Below are 16,418 nucleotides of genomic sequence, written 5' to 3'. Positions count from 1 at the left end.
TTCAGAATAATTTCCAAACAGCCTCAGAATATAAAGTCATGAAATAAAAGAAACATTGTTTGACAGACAAAACTGAAGCCGAAAACTGCCTCAGTTTTAAATTTTGACAAGGAAGAAGGATCACAACAGTTCATTGTTGTGATGAAAAAGTTATTGGACTTTTAAGCAAAAAACTGTAGGTCTTTTTTTCCCAAATCAAAGAAGTGTCCATGATACTTCATTAACAAATTATAAACTATCATTCATCATTAATCTGAATTTCTTTTTCTGCTATCATGGAAAGCTTAAGTATAGGATATATGTTTCTCCTGATTACATACATGAAATCTAGACCAAGAATTGTATGAATGAATTTTATTTTGCAATAACAAGTCATGATTCTACAGAAACCAAATTAAACAATGCTGAAATCCTCTGGAATGAGGTCCTATGTGTTCTAACACAGTGCTTCTCAACCTTTTCTTCACCACAGACCCCTTTAAATACCTTCTGTGGCCTCAGACCATGGCCACTGACACCCCCCCCCCAAGACTTAACTCAAGATTTAAAGGATGCTGTTTCCTCAAGAGTTTGTGGACTCCTGTGACAACATTATGGGTCCTCCAGGACCACAGGTTGAGAACCACTGTTCTATCTTATCTACCAATAATGTTATATGTCCTATATAAAGTATAGGTTTTATAAATTGAATGGAAGAAAATACACTTACTTTGAGAACTACTTACTTCATTTTTCTTTTGTACTGATTTAATACTGACAGAGATAGTAGGATTTCTTGAAACTGGATTTTCACTATAGACTTCAAAACAAGCACAACATTAAAAAGAACAAATAAAGAGAACCATGTACTTTTTCCATATCTTTCTCTTTTTTCATTAACAAGCCTTAATTTTCTTGTATTTATATGAGAGATGATAAACATTTTAACAGTATTTGTTTCTGAGTCGCTCTTAAACTGATTCATTGAACTTAACAAATGTTGAATTTATTTTCCTCACTGAAAGTAACATTCGTATATCTTTGTAACAGTGTTCAGGTTTCCAGAATGAGAAATTTTCAGAATAAAAACACAACTTTCTCTTTAATTTCTCTTCAGCATACACCCATCCCACTCCTTTATTCAGCATGTTTATTTACTATAGTATACAGTATATACTATATATACCTATAGTATATAGTATAATACTACAGTATATATCAGGCAATAATAATTCGCTATTAGGATCTAAAATGGCCAATATATCTGTAGCTGGCAGTAGGTACTTAAAGAAACTATGCCTTTTCCTAGATTTATACATATGCCATGAAGACTAAAAAAAATTGGTGTTTGAGGTAACTGAATTGCCTACATTACAACTATGGGATGCCCAGGAGAATCTGTGACTTCCTAAGAAGATCCTTATCTGTTTCAGATCCAAACATTGCAAAATACATCTATGTCATAAAGTGCCAGAAGACTCAAGCTTGTGTATTTGAGGCTATCCAGCAGAAAACCCAAAAGAAAAATCATCCTACATAATTCCACATCCTCATAATATTCCAAGTTACAGGGACCTCAAACAGTTCGTTCTTTTTGTTCCTTTTTCAGCTGACAAACAGCTGACTTCTCAAGCTGTCCTCTGTTTTGAGTTGATTGGTAGATTCACACAGGCACCACTTAATTCAGTTTTTGTTTTTGCTTGGGTTTTTTAAAAAATCCCTAATCAATTGTACATTTACAATCTTACATTTTCTTCTGTTAACAAGTATCCTGCTCTGGGAAGCTTTCTAACCCCAAAGCTGTCCTCTGGTGGGGGTGGGGGTTTGTGCCACGTGCATCAATCCGGAGCTCATTTCTTGGCTGCAGAGGCCTTTCCGGAAGGTCTCTGACAGTGAAATGGAGGCTGGGGGTGACATGTGCGAGCTGCGGAAAGCAGCCACAGAAGTGGGCTGGCAAGGCAGGTGTTGGGGTGTGGGAGGCCTGGCTGCAACTGTCCTAAACGTGGATGCGGGTTGCATGGGACAGCTCCACGCACACACCCTGCCCTAGCTTGATTTTTACCTGTGCGCCTCGTCCCACCTTGTGCAACCAGGTGCAATGGAGTGGGCAGGGTCTTAAGTAGAACTAATTTTTGGGGTAGGCCTAATATTGGCTGCATGTGTAAAAATCAAGCTAGAGCTTATTTTTGGGGTAGATCTTATTTTCAGGGAAACACGATATTATATATCCTATGCAAAAATCTCTTTTAGTTCACATAAATGACTTCATGTAAGTGAAGAAAACATTTTTCTTTTAACTAACCTTCAGTTTCAGATGCTACGTCATTTCGTAGAAATTCTGCCACTTTTTCTGCCAGACTGATATGAAAAGCTGTACTTCCAGTGTCTATATCAGGTACTATAGAATGAGCCCTACGATTTACTTTCTTCCTATTTTGCTTTCCAGGTAATGTTCCACACCTTTAAAAGTGACATTTTTAAAAAAAAGATTTTAGGTAATAACATTGTCTCTTTTTATACAACAGTTTTTACTCCCTTTGGCAGTATATGTTCTTATAATCAAACTGAATGCTGAATTCTTACCTTGGAATATTTTTAAGTGGTTCACCATATGCACGTCCATTTTGGATATCCGCTGGAGCTTCCTCCGATGAAGAACTATTTGTACCCTTAGAACCATCTTTCTCCAGTTTGGGTGCGATAGTGAAAATTTTTTCACACTGTTTCTGTGGTTTCTAAAACAACACCACATATAATGTTTAAGTTTAAAAAATGATTTGTATTCATAGCTTTGCATTACACTCCTGTTGTGCACATTTCAATATCTACTATTGCAACTACAGGAAACCCGTCTGCCTAAGAAAACTCTCACCAGTAGAGGCTATATATTTTCAGATTTGGATTGGAATGTAAAGCTTTTTGAGATATATGCCTTCCTATAAATAACCTTTAATACAAATTACAATTTGATAATATAATTGTTTTGAAAAATTGTAGATCAAATTTTAAATTTTCCCTTCACAAAAATTGTCCCATGTTAGTTACCCAAAGGCTCCACTTGGCTTTAATAATGTTTTTGCTAAATAAATTATAGCCCAGGATTTCATTAGATAAGTACCATTCCTTAGTATTTTTCATATACGTTTCTGCTACCTTCTAAATGTACCACATTACAAGAAATGTCCATGGCTATGGAATGTTTGACGCTGCTTAGCGACTGCTCTACAAGGAGGTTCATTACTTAACATTCTAAAATCTTGGCTTCCTTGACAGTGTACTAATTAATCAGGAAGGAAACATACGAGTGATTGCTGCAAATAATTTGAATTAGTGTGTATCTCTGGGAAAGCAAAACTTTCACATAATATTTTATACTATTTTTAATTTTTTGATATAATCTCATGACGGTAAAAAAAGAATGCCATAGAAATTTTATACTTTTCAAGCCCTATTAATGCACATTGACTTTTTAAAATATAAAGTTCTAGCAGCATAGCAGTCTTTGGATTCATTTTCTTTACACCTCCTTATTATCATGCATAAAAAGCAAAGAGCACCTCACAAAATACTTAGTATGAACCTTTTACCTATTATACAATCTCAATCCACCAATAATTTAATCTGATGCAGGTCAAGTTAGGCTGTTAACATAAAGTGTGTAACTTTGTCATTAATTATTGGCTTCTCTAGATGCTAAAAGCTTACAGTTCTTACATTTTGATATTCCTATGTAAAGTTAAAATGTTTTTCTTGGTCTTTCTCTAAAGTAACTATTGCAAAAATCACTGTTTGCATCGTTACTTAGTGGGGAAAGCTGAGGGTGAAATGAGTTTGCTCTATCTATGCCAATTTTCAGAGATGATGCTCAGAGAAAATCATTTATTTCCTTTGCTGAGTTCAGTAAACAGCAAAATATGTTCAAATGCATGCAGTTATCAAGTTACAGCAGTTGCATCTCTGTATGCTGAAGAAAAGAGAGGGGATGGTTTTGCAAGAGATAGGTGTGTGCGCGTGCAGCTTTCTTTGTATGAGTGAGCACTCCCCTGCCACTCATGTTGCCCAGTTGTGAACAGGCCATGGCCTGGTAATGGGGTATAGCCCGCAGGTTGGGGACCCCTAGCCTAAAGTATAATAGCAATAGCACTTAGACTTACATACCACTCCATAGTGCTTTATAGGACTTTCTGAGTGGTTTACAAATGTCAGCATATATTGCCCCCTACAATTTGGGTCCTCATTTTACTGACCTTGGAAGGATGGAAAGCTGAGTCCACCCTGAGTCTGTCAGGATTGAACTCCAGGTTGTGGGGAGAGTTAGCCTGCAATACTGCGTTCTAACCACTGCACCATCACACCCCACAATAATAGACAAGATACTATAAATAGCAAAACACGTACAAAATCCCAATAAATAGTAACAACCTTATTCTACAAATGATTTCTCAAAAATAAATGCAAATGAATTCAAGTGTTTGTTTATAAGCAAACATGCATATACATATATGTACATATTGTATTATATGTAAGAATAAAGTCTCCATTATTCTACATATGTTAACAAAGTATTTCCTTTCATAGAACTCCCAGAAGAATGGAAGAGGGATTGATTCACTTTATGTATATTTATTATAAATATTATTGCTCATTGTGCATTTTTATTGTGGTGTCAAGTCATCTGAGCTGGCAGATGTCCACCTTTGAGCTATTTTCTTTCTATAGGCAGATTTTTGTTTGTATGCACTTTGAGACACTTTGCTCAAATTCAAATATTAGCTTTAGATATGCTCAAAATAATTTCTATTGCTTACCAAACCGCAATTTTGGTCTTGAAATTTGTTGCCGTAACGTCGCTCTAAAATCCACAATGATGAAAGAATGGCAGATGAAGATATTTTCACGTGCATCATTGGCTGGCATTCCTGAAATGTCCCTGTTGTGATGGGATCTTGAACCATTCTTTTACTGGACCATCTGATCATCCATTCAAGTAAGCGAGATATATTGTTAAATTTAAGATGTATTTCTGGAACTGGTTCGTCTTGTTGTGTGATGTCATTCACTTGTCCAGTTTTGCAGATGTATTTTTGAAACAGAGCTGTTTTAGGGGTAGACCAACACTGAACCAATGCTGGTGTGAATGTCTTACTGGAATCATGTGAGTCACTGACTGATTGCTGGCTTTGACCAAATAAGCCTCTTCTTTCAGGAAGTCTCATAACTGAATCACAGTCTGAAAGCTCTAACAGTTGCCCATCGGCTAAAGTTTCTTGTTCACAATCTTTTTTCTTTTTATCACACACAGAAGCTAGTTTAGAATCACTAAATCCCAAACCAAGGGTGTAGCAAGAACCAGCTCTAAATGCATTTTGGACTTCAGTTCTCACCTGTCGACGTATCAGTGTTGTATGAACATCAAAAAGAAGGGAATGGAGCTCATGCTCTCTAAGCAGTGCTGAAAAGCACGTCAGAAAAGGAACAGCAGATTCACTGTGATTGAGTGGATCCCTTTCAAGTACGTAAGTTAGGAAGAGGTCTAAAAACTTAATGTATTCATCATCATCACGTTCAAATTCCCATTCACCGACTAGAGGCATATGGAGTTGATTGGGAAGGTCTTTATGGGTCTCTTTTTTAAAATCTCTTTCCCCACTGCAGTCTTTTAACTTTTCAGTCCACTCTTTACGGTTGGAAGCTTCTATACAAGAGGGTAAATCACTACAAAACAGAATAAAATAACATATATGAAAAGCAAATTCTTTTCCTTCCACAGCAACTTCTGTATATCCATAAAGGCAAGGGAGGTGCTTTCAATCTAGGAAGGAAACAAATACCGTGTTTCCCCAAAAATAAGACTGGGTCTTTTTTTATTTTGCCTCCAAGAGGCACTAGGTCTTATTTTGGGGGGATGTCTTTTATTCTCACCTCCGGCACAGACAGACCCACCCAGCAGGTCCACTTCTTCTGCCCAAAGGAGCAGCTTCATTCTGCAGCTGCATTCTGGCCTGCTTTTTAGGAAAGCTACTGCAGCAGAATACTGGGCTATGGATTCAATCCATAATGGATTCAATCCATAGCTCAGTTCTCAACTGCATAGGTCTTGCAGAACTGAGCTATGATTTCAATCCATAGCTTGGTTCTCGGCTGCAGTACCCTTCCATTAAGGCCTGTGACTGAGAAATGCAGACCTGGGTGCAGAAGACTTGGCAGAAGAAGTGGGCCAGTAAGGAGAGACCTGGCTACAAGGTAAGTGGGTGCGGAGCACGTGGGGCAGCTCCACCCCAGCCCTAGTTTGATTTTTTAGGTGTGCCTTGCCCCAAAACTAGGGCTTATTTTTGAGGTAGGGCTTATATTAGGCCCACCCCCCAAAATCAAGCTCGGGCTTATTTTCGGAGTAGGCCTTACTTTCAGGGAAACGTGATACTACAAAGTAGCTAAGAGTAAAATAAGCCTACATGGCACAATGTCAATCATATGCTAAGTCCTATGAAAAATATTAACTTACTGAAAAAAATAATTAAATATGATTTCTATGACAATCTCATTCTTATTGTGTTCTTCTGCTTTAAGGATTTTCTTGGGTGAATTGGGTCAGTCCACTACTGCTTTGGTCTCACTTTGCTATGTGATCCCCAGAATCAATGAAGCATAAGAGGAGCAGAACAAGGACATGAGGCTTTTAGGTTGCGATCCTACGCACACTTACATACAAGCCAGAGGGAACTTGATGCAAAGTAAATGTGCAGTTTTGTATAGTTTAAATAAGATGTTACTCAAAATAATATTTTCTCTGATTCAAGACAAAATGTTACAAATGCTTACTTGGAATTTTCTTGCTTCAGTTTTCTTGCTTCTTCTGTCATCCCAAACTCAGAAAGTGAATCTGCGGGTTCAGCACTGTTACACCCTTGAAGGTTTCTGAAATCTGAAATTGTGCTTCTGCTTAGAGTAGTCCCCAAGGAAAACTGATCATAGCAGGAAGCTCCAGAGTCTTGTATCTCTTCTTCCGGTGTCTCCCAGATATTTGTTTGAATGGGCCCTATGTTTCTTATCACACGTTTCAGGGTTTTCACATTCACTTTGTAAGTAGCCTGTAGTACAACCGACATAATTTCTTCACTATTGGGGCCTAACCATGAAGACAGAAAATGTGGATCACATTAACTAGTCATTTTAACTGAGATTTCAGATAAGTTATATTCTATGACAAATTTTATATGCAGTGGGTGGATAATACTATTCAGTGTCTATTCCACATATAAATTTTCCTTGGCCAATAATCTATTGTTGTTGTTGTTAGCTGCGAAGTTGTGTCCGACCCATTGCGACCCTATGGACAACGTTCCTCCAGGCCTTCTTGTCCTCTACCATCTTCTGGAGTCCATTTAAGCTCATGCCTACTGCTTCAATGACTCCATCCAGCCACCTCATTCTCTGTATCTAGAGTACTTTATATTTGTTTTCCTTTGGCAAGGAAATTGTTCACATTGCTTAAAGACAATAATTCATACTATGATTATTTATATTTTCATTTTTCAAGGAACTCTTTTTAAAGAAAAAAATACTGCTTTGCTTTCATTATTTTGTCATACACTGTACCTTTAACTGTGCAGTGCCTAAGTCGTTGATATAGATCATTATATTTATCCCTTAGTGAGACCCTCACATCTTCAGGGCTAGGAAATGCTTTTACCAAAATTTCTGCCACCTGTATAAAACAAACCAGCATGAAGTTTCAATTGCTTCCAGATACTTGGTAAAATTTCCAAAAATCAGTTGCACGCTTGTAAAAACAAACATTCAAAGGTATAGTGACAGTGAACGACTTACAAACACACTGGGACACAAATCTCTGTTGTGGTTGAAACAGTCATTAAGCAACATGTCCATGTGACCACTTCACTCAACAACCATTTATCCCGGCGGCAATCTCCAGCAAAAGAGCTGCATGCTGAAGGATTTCAGATCCACGTGGAGATGAAACCCTCCTGGCAAGCAGCCCTGTTGCTCTCAAACATTTCTGCAAAGGTTTCCATACATGAAGGGGGAATTCTTCGACGGGCTGCAGAAAAAGAGATGAAATCCTGAAGATTTCAGTAGCTTTCTTGCAGTTCCACAAAGGATTGCAGCTCCTCTCCATCCCCACCACTTGCAACCTTTCTTTTTTCTTTTTTTAAACAAGTTTTATTGGTTTTTCAGTTAAAATCTACATATTTAGAAAGCATCATGATGACTGGGTAATCAGAGATTCAGTAACAGAGTTTACAGTACATAATTCAGGTTACATTATCAAAACATCCTTCTCAATTTCCCTTAACATTTCATACAACCAGTTTAAACTAGTAAATTTCTAGAAATAGCATGGTCAGTTGAAAAATTTGTCAATTCAGTTTCATTGAGATATACTGTATCTATGTCCTGTTATTAAAGTTTACCTAATTTTAATTTTAATTATATCATTCAAATTTAGCCTTTAACATCCCAAATAATATTTACAACCCAAATTCCCTTATTTCATTACAGCAAAAACTATAGCATCTAACATGTACACAGTGGCTGAGTAGCTATGTTCTAATTAATAAACATTGTCTGTTTCACATCCTAATACATCACACGTTACTGACAGGACCACAGCCTATGTTTATCAATCTGCAACTATTTATACACAACCAGATTCTGTTTTAAATTTTAGCTAAATCTTAATTCTTAAATAGAATAATCAAACGTCTTTTAACATCAAACGTGGGATCTATAAACCAAATTTCCATTATGTCAGTGCACAAATTATAACGTCTAAAATAAGCCTAATAAACACATTCTAGTTCTATCTCATAAACATTTTCTATTTTAGATCCTGATAGGTCGTAAAAGGTAAAAAAGTAAAGGTCACCCCGCACATGCGTGCTAGTCGTTTCCGACTCTAGGGGCCGGTGCTCATCTCCGTTTCAAAGCTGAAGAGCCAGCGGTTGTCCGAGGACGTTTCCGTGGTCATGTGGCCGGCATGACTGGACGCCAAAGGCACATGGAACGCTGTTACCTTCCCACCGTAGTGGTCCCTATTTTTCTACTTGCATTTTTACGTGCTTTCGAACTGCTAGGTTGGCACTGATTACTAAAAGGATAACCTTTAATGGTTCTGTAAGAACTCACTTTTTAAATCTAACTCTGCCTTTTTTTTTGCCAATCAGGTTTCCAGACCAAGGCCTTTGAATTGCCAGATAGGTCTCCCTTCACTCCAATACATATTATTTGAATCGAAGGAGGCCATCTAGCCATCAGTGGTCCACAAAAAACAAACCATTTGTAATCATTATGTTGTTCACTTGCAACCTTTCTGTACAGCTTTCCCATTAACTTACTGGGGAAGCTGGCAGAGAAAATTGCAAATGGTGATCACATAATTGTGGGGCACTTAGCAATTGATTGTAAATGTAAGCCTGTTGCCAAGCCCCCCCCCGCCCCCCGAAATGTGGTCACACAACCAGGGGGGGTTGGCACAAAAGTTTTACAATGGTTGGAAGTGCTTTACAGGCCACAAAGTACTCTTTCCAAGGTTGTTTTAACTGTCAATGGTTGTTGAACAGATTAGGGTTACCTATATCAACAAAGCTAAATTGCTCAATCCTGCATACCTTTTTAATTGGTGGTAATTCTCCAATAAGGCTCAGAATGATATCCTGCACAAGTTCTTCAATGTTCATGAATCTAGCAAAAGGAAGCATACGGCAAGCCCACTCCAAAGCACTGACAGAGTACTCAACTATGCAAGCATCAAATTCGATCCTCTTGAATTCCTAAAGAAAGAACATCTTGTAATTGGCCAAAAACTTATCTACATGGTTACTGACATCTCAAACTACATGAAATCTAAACCCCAGTCTACCACAAAAATATATGTACTACTAAGACATTTGAATAAAGCTAATATTTAATATTTGAATAAAGCTAAAAGGGAATATTGATCATCCTCTTATACTTCCTTTTATGAGTAATTCAGGTAGTTTGGATTTAAACCCACAGATCTGCCATAGTGGTGTTTTGTATAAGCTTTGACTATTATTATTAAAAATATTTTTGGGCAACTTTTAAGATAAAACCTCTCCCAGGGCTGCTTACAAAAATGCAACATTGTATTAATAAAGCCAATATGAAAATAAAAATTATATAATTATAATTATAATTTCAACTAGTCAGATGAAATCCTGACTAGACTAGTCATATATTTTAAGAGATAAACTTAAAAGCAGCAGTGGTAAAGTCTGTGGAATCTGAGGAAGGGAGGTAGTTCAAATAATTGGGGGATTATTACAAAAAAGGATCTCTTTCTCATTTAAACTGATTTGTAATTAGAAAGAAGAAAAAACGTGAAAAGATAATCTCTTATATATGCCACCCAATCATTTGTTGAGGTGGGCAGCTATAGAAATCAAGTAGTAGATAGATGTGAGAGAGAGGGGAGAAGGGAGGGAGAGAGAGAGAGAGAGAGAGACAGAGAGAGACTTAAAAATTTCATGCTATTTTAATTACATTCCGGTTTTCCAAATTCTCTCTTGCCCTTTGATACCGTCTGCAACTATCAGACAATCTTTCACGAACATGAAGCATCCAGCACAATATACATAATTCTCGAAAGCATCCTGCAAGAGACACACAGAAAATTCTGCAGGCAATCAATGTATTCTTTTAATGGCTGTATTGTTTACTATCATCAGCTTCTTCACTTTCCTTCTATCAATTAACTTTCACTGCAATGTGTGTATGTGTGTGTGTACACACATACACACACACACTCACACATTGCAGTGAAAGTTAATCTATCAGATGAAAATAAATTTTAAAATGTGTCCCCAGTAGATAAAACCTTACTGTATAAGGGAATCAGTATTAAAACTAGGACTGAGAGCCTAATCTTTTCATTTTATTGCAATAGAACCAATACATGCATATTTACAGATTATTTACCCAACATATTAATGACAAGCAGGGCTTTTTTCCTCATAGAACGCTCAGAACGGAGTTCCGGCACCTTTTTTGGATGGAACCTTGTAGGGTAGGCAAGGCGGGTTGTATAACATGTGTGAGTTCCGGCACCTTTTTCTTTTATAAAAAAAGCACTGATGACAAGTCATATGAACGTTTAAAAATTGCCCTTTCACAAGTGGCTTGTGTCAGGAGATCAGTAAGATATATTGAAAATGTCAGAAAAATGTCAGAAAACTCAGCAACTAGATTGCTTTCATCTTATAACCCAATTTAGTTCTCAGCTTATTAAAATGGAAACCTTTTCTTCTTTTAACAGACAGATTCTCTACTTGAATGGGCCAGGAAACTAATTCTTTGTCTGATAGCTGAGGAATGTGCAAGGAGCCAGATGAGAGTCTCCCACAGGCTCTGAATATAAAGCCTAGAGTAGATGACACTGTCCATATAGTACCTAAACATTTTTAAGGGCTATTACAGACAGACAAGCTTTTTTGCTTTGCATTTTATTCTTCTTTAAACACATATTGGATTTTTTGCAGATACACACCTATAGTTTTACATGAAACAGCATCAAAGTTATGGTCTCCAAAAGAAGAAGGCCTTGAGAACACAGTATGATATTTGGAATACTTAAGCAAATTTGCTGGAAGATCACTTAAAGGAGGAAGGGCACCTTTTTTGTGGATCTAAAATGAGAAAGAGGGACCAAAGAGACAAGACAAAGGAAAACACGGTATAAATTATAACATGGCATTGGAATGTTTTAGATAAAACCATCTTTGTGACCTTTCTTGTTATTTATTCCTTCCTACTAGGTTAGCAAGCTAAGCACAGCTTCTTTGAAATATGGTCAGTGAGTATGAACAATCTGATTTACTGAGCCACAAGTTCCTGGGCTCTGATTCTTTTCACCACTCAAGAGTCAATTCAACTTGCTGCATATGTTTTCTTACAAGGACACTTTGTAAGCAGTTTGCATGTATAAGGGGGAAGGGGGAGGGTATCTCATAGGTTTGACAGTGAATTCAGCTTACATGTGTGTGTATGGGGGGGACCTATTACTACCACTAGAGATTATATTATGGCAATAAGAGTAGCGAAGCATAAGATACATCATCTTATGTATCTGCTAATAGCCAAGCAGTGGCCGTTTTTCTGGTGACCCATTCCTTATTGGGGAAGGGCAGCACCCCTGATCATTTATTGGGACACTGTGAATATTCCAGGCAATATTGTTGGATAAATCTTCTGGATCCTATAATTTCTAATGAAATAGACAGGTTTCTCAGGACTGCTATCTGGCCAGCCTTTGTCACTCTTAGTTTGTGGAGACCATTTGGGAAGGGATATACAGTTGGGCATTGGCCTTTCTCAGAAAGTGGGGTGGTTCTGCTTAGCCTTGAAGGAGGAGTGGATCCAATCATCCTTAGGTAGTCCAATCCACAACTTCTCCTTTTTGGGAAAGTTGTAAAGAAGGTGATCGGGCTACAGCTCCATTTCTGCATTAAGAGAACTGAACAGCTTGGAATTTACTTCTTAAGAAATACAGATTACCAAAAAGGCTTCTGCTAAATTCCAATTATTTCCCATAGTTGGAACAGTCAAACCATTCCCTGGTCAATTTGGAAATGTTCCAGTGATTACATTTGCAGAAAACATACCATTTTAAGGCAACCTAAATAATAAAAAGTAAATAAATCTCTATATGAATCATAGTATTTGCCTTCAGAGATTTTCATTTAGAAGATCACATCTGAAAGTAATCTACAGGATAGTAGAATTCCATGAAATATATCAGGTCTAAAAAAGCTGTTTTCCACATATAAGCACCAGTCTGTATAATATTATAAATAATTTATAAATAATTTCAGACATGTACCTTTTGCATCACTCTTCGTGCATGTTTTAGCCGCACAATATACCACTGAGCAGCAGCAAAAGAACAATGAGCAGCCCGGAAAAGAAGAAGAATCCTCTGAACAATTCCAGATACTTTTTGTCTGCAGTCTCTCTCTATTCTTAATGGTACATCAGTATATTCTTCCTAAGAATATTGTAAAATTTAAAAGGTTTACAGTATGAAAATTCCCAAAGAAAGAATAAGCCCAAGACAGATTACCCATCCTCATTCTCTAATTCCTTTGATTTATTAAAGTGTGAAAAATTAAGATAAGCACGATAATTACAGTTAACCTTCCCCCACCCCCACAAAACTGGAACATACACAAATATTAGTACTGATTCCTTACAAGAGCACCTCAAAAATTAATAAACGTATACATACAGTACATAAAGCTAGTACTTCTTTGGGAAAAAAGTTAGTCTGAAATGCAATAGGAAAAATTAGCACGAAGAAAATGTTAATGTAACACTGAGATGCATACTTCACTCACAAATGTTGGCTGAGGACAATATAAAGGTGGCGCTGGAAGATATAAGCCATCAGGAACCAAGCCACAGAATTTTCTACTATGATCCTTGGCAAAGTCCATCAAAACCTGAAAGGTTTCTGATAGAATGTCTGCTCCTGCCATAACAGCTGCTTTTAATATTTGTTCTACTGAACTAAAAAGAGCATTTGCATCTTCTTCTTCAATAGGATCTAAAATAAGCATAAAAGCAGACAATAATAATTATTTATTTATTTATTTTATTAGATTTATATACCGCCCTTCTCCCGAAGGACTCGGGGCGGTGTACAGGGCAGTTAAAACACAATATACAAAGTTAAAAATAAATTAAATTAAATTAGCCCCAACAACTAAATCACATTCTAAAAATTTAAAATTCTAATCCCTCAGTCCAGGCCGGCAAGCTCAAATAACCAAGTTTTCAGGTCGCGGCGAAAGGAGCGAAGGTCGGGAGTCATCCGGAGCTCAACAGGGAGCTGGTTCCAGAGGGCAGGCGCGCCCACAGAGAATGCTCACCCCCTGGGGGCCGCCAGTCGGCATTCCCTGGCCGACGGCACCCTGAGGCGGCCCTCTCTGTGGGAGCGCACAGGATGATGGGACGTTGACGCCGGCAGAAGGTGCTCCCGTAAATAATCCAGACCCATGCCATTTAGGGCTTTATAGGTAATCACCAGCACCTTGAATCTCACCCGGAGAGTAGAAATATTTTTTCGTTTAAAATGATAGCAACACTGAGTTAGTAATATAATTTCCGATAATTTTGCATTTGAATTTTGCAAATGAATGCATTTCACTTCATTCAGGGCTTTTTTTTGGTCATAGAATGCCCAGAAAGGAGTTTCGGCATCTTTTTTGGATGGAACCTTGTAGGGTAGGCAAGGCAGATTGTATGATGTGTGTGAGTTCCGGCACTTTTTTTTTTTTTTTACAAAAAAAGCACTGTTTATAGTACATATGACAGTCCTACTTTCAAAGTGCTGCCTCACTTAATTAACATGGTTAAGGATCTCTGCTAATGCCTGGACAATTTTAATCAGAATTTTGGTATGTCCATCAGTTGCTGCATTTGATCCAGAAGAAAAAATTGTAGACCCTTTGTGTAGCCTCACACTTAAAAATTTAACAATAACAATATCACTAGATTATAAAGATTTCAGTATTTCTTTCGTAATAATGGTTTATTATGTTAGTTACAACAGTCAAAATATTTCCAGATAAATACTATAGGGGTGTAACACAAGTATAAGCACAATATTAGTGAATTAAATATCCAAAAAATCTCCAAAAATCATTCATATAGAACAATAAAATACAGAAAAGGCTTCAGTGAAAAAATGACCAGCAAATTTGATATTTTATTTGATGACACCTTATCAATGAAAATGAATGGTCATAAAATGAGAGCTATTAAAATATGTGTATGTTTCTGAAAATCTTTAGAAAATGATTGAAAAATTATTAAAGAAATGGCAGAGATATCAGATACTATATTTTACCTCTATAAATCTAGCTCAGGAATGTATACATAAAAAAATTGCACTAGTATTTCATTATTTGGAAGAGTTGATAGCAGGTTACCTGCTTGTAAATGTCTATTAAATATGTGTATTAGGAAAAACATAAAGAATACCTAAGGATATTTCCACCCTGTTTCCTGATGTGGAAGTCACACCATTTGCATGAAAGTGAATAGAAATACTGTATAATAAAAGAACAAATCTATATTAAAAAATTGTGTACCTGTGAGTTGCTTGTATCTGAAGTTTCCTTGACTTGTTGTTTCATTGTTGACAGGCTGACCCAAAAAAGATTGTAGCTTTTCTTGAAAAATGTTTGTTGGCATCAAGTATAATGGCAGGAATAATTCCACTTTCCCTGACCTGAAATTGTATTAAGAACAGGGTAGCTTACTTCAAACTATTCTTGAAATGGCCTCTGCATAGTTACACAGGGAATTTACTCAACGGTAGTCACAAAAGAAAAATATTGATTGAAGCAAATGATATTTATCCCATTCAGTATAATATGAAACTCTGAAAGAGCTAATGTTGCATAATACAAGCAAAAGAGACCTACTTGGGGAGTTTTGCCTTTGATATCTTAGATAGAGACGTTTCTTACTGACCTGTAAGATTATTGCAACTATCACTTCATACATTGTAAGTGGAAGGACAGAATCTGCTGGGTGGTGGAAAAAGTGATGATATCCATACTGTAACTCTACAAGGATTGTAATTTTTTAATAATCTGTGTTAAAAACATCAAAACTATCTCTAAAAGTTGGATTCTTTATCTAGGAATCATCTTTGAAGTTTCAAGATATACGACGAATCCCAAACAGCCCGGCTACTTACATTAAGAGCCCAGTATTAATGTCTGAATTACCACACTGCCCCAAAGCATAGTTGCTTACCTATCAGTTATTGAGTAACCATAATTGGTTGGGTTGAAACATGCTATGACAAAACCAAGTGAGAGTGTGCGAGCTAAGCCTTCATCACACAATGTGCAAGCAACCTTGTATCATAACATGTCATTAAAATGGAACCAAAAGAGATGGGGAAATACTACAAAAAGAAAACTGCTGTTTTTCTGTCACTTCTCCCTGAAAAGGTCCACCAATAAACTAAGTAGGAAAGGTCATACTCTTATGTTTCTGACAAAATTATGCTAATTTGGTAGATATTACCTATTTTAGATTTACTAACACACACACACACACACACAGAGAGATTCTCTCTCCCTCTCTATCGTATCCATCGGCAGTGGTTAAGGTGCTAGATGGGCAGGAAAACTAGGTTCTTGTCATCCGTTAGGTACAGAATCTAAATAGATGATTTTGGTCCACTTTATTTCTTTCTGCATTAGACTGCTAAATAAAAAAAATTGCTGTCCATCAACCTGCCCTTGACCATCATGGTAGCTTATGTTTCATAACTTTCAAGTGAGGGCTTTTATCCTGCAATAGATAGATTCAGGATGATAATGATGATGGTATCTATTTATGATAAATGTCTATTCATGGTAAATGTTATAATACCAATTCAT

The 16,418-nt window shown here is 36.9% G+C and overlaps 1 protein-coding gene across 1 annotated transcript in view; it reads right to left on the bottom strand.

Moving 5' to 3' along the window:
- Positions 1–16,418, bottom strand: part of CPLANE1 (ciliogenesis and planar polarity effector complex subunit 1) — a 71,811-nt gene that overhangs the window by 34,518 nt on the left and 20,875 nt on the right. The window contains exons 19-30 of the mRNA XM_083353808.1: positions 15,111–15,250; positions 13,344–13,561; positions 12,839–13,003; positions 11,507–11,645; positions 10,504–10,613; positions 9,609–9,770; positions 7,576–7,684; positions 6,799–7,105; positions 4,788–5,694; positions 2,563–2,714; positions 2,282–2,439; positions 726–799 (exon numbers count right to left, since the gene is read on the bottom strand). Coding sequence (XP_083209934.1) covers positions 726–799; positions 2,282–2,439; positions 2,563–2,714; positions 4,788–5,694; positions 6,799–7,105; positions 7,576–7,684; positions 9,609–9,770; positions 10,504–10,613; positions 11,507–11,645; positions 12,839–13,003; positions 13,344–13,561; positions 15,111–15,250 — 2,641 coding nt within the window. The remainder of the gene's footprint in view (positions 1–725; positions 800–2,281; positions 2,440–2,562; positions 2,715–4,787; positions 5,695–6,798; positions 7,106–7,575; positions 7,685–9,608; positions 9,771–10,503; positions 10,614–11,506; positions 11,646–12,838; positions 13,004–13,343; positions 13,562–15,110; positions 15,251–16,418) is intronic.

Source organism: Vipera ursinii (assembly GCF_947247035.1).
Source record: "Vipera ursinii genome assembly, chromosome: 2".
NCBI classification, from domain to species: Eukaryota; Metazoa; Chordata; class Lepidosauria; order Squamata; family Viperidae; genus Vipera; species Vipera ursinii.
This window is presented reverse-complemented; position numbering and strand designations above follow the sequence as displayed.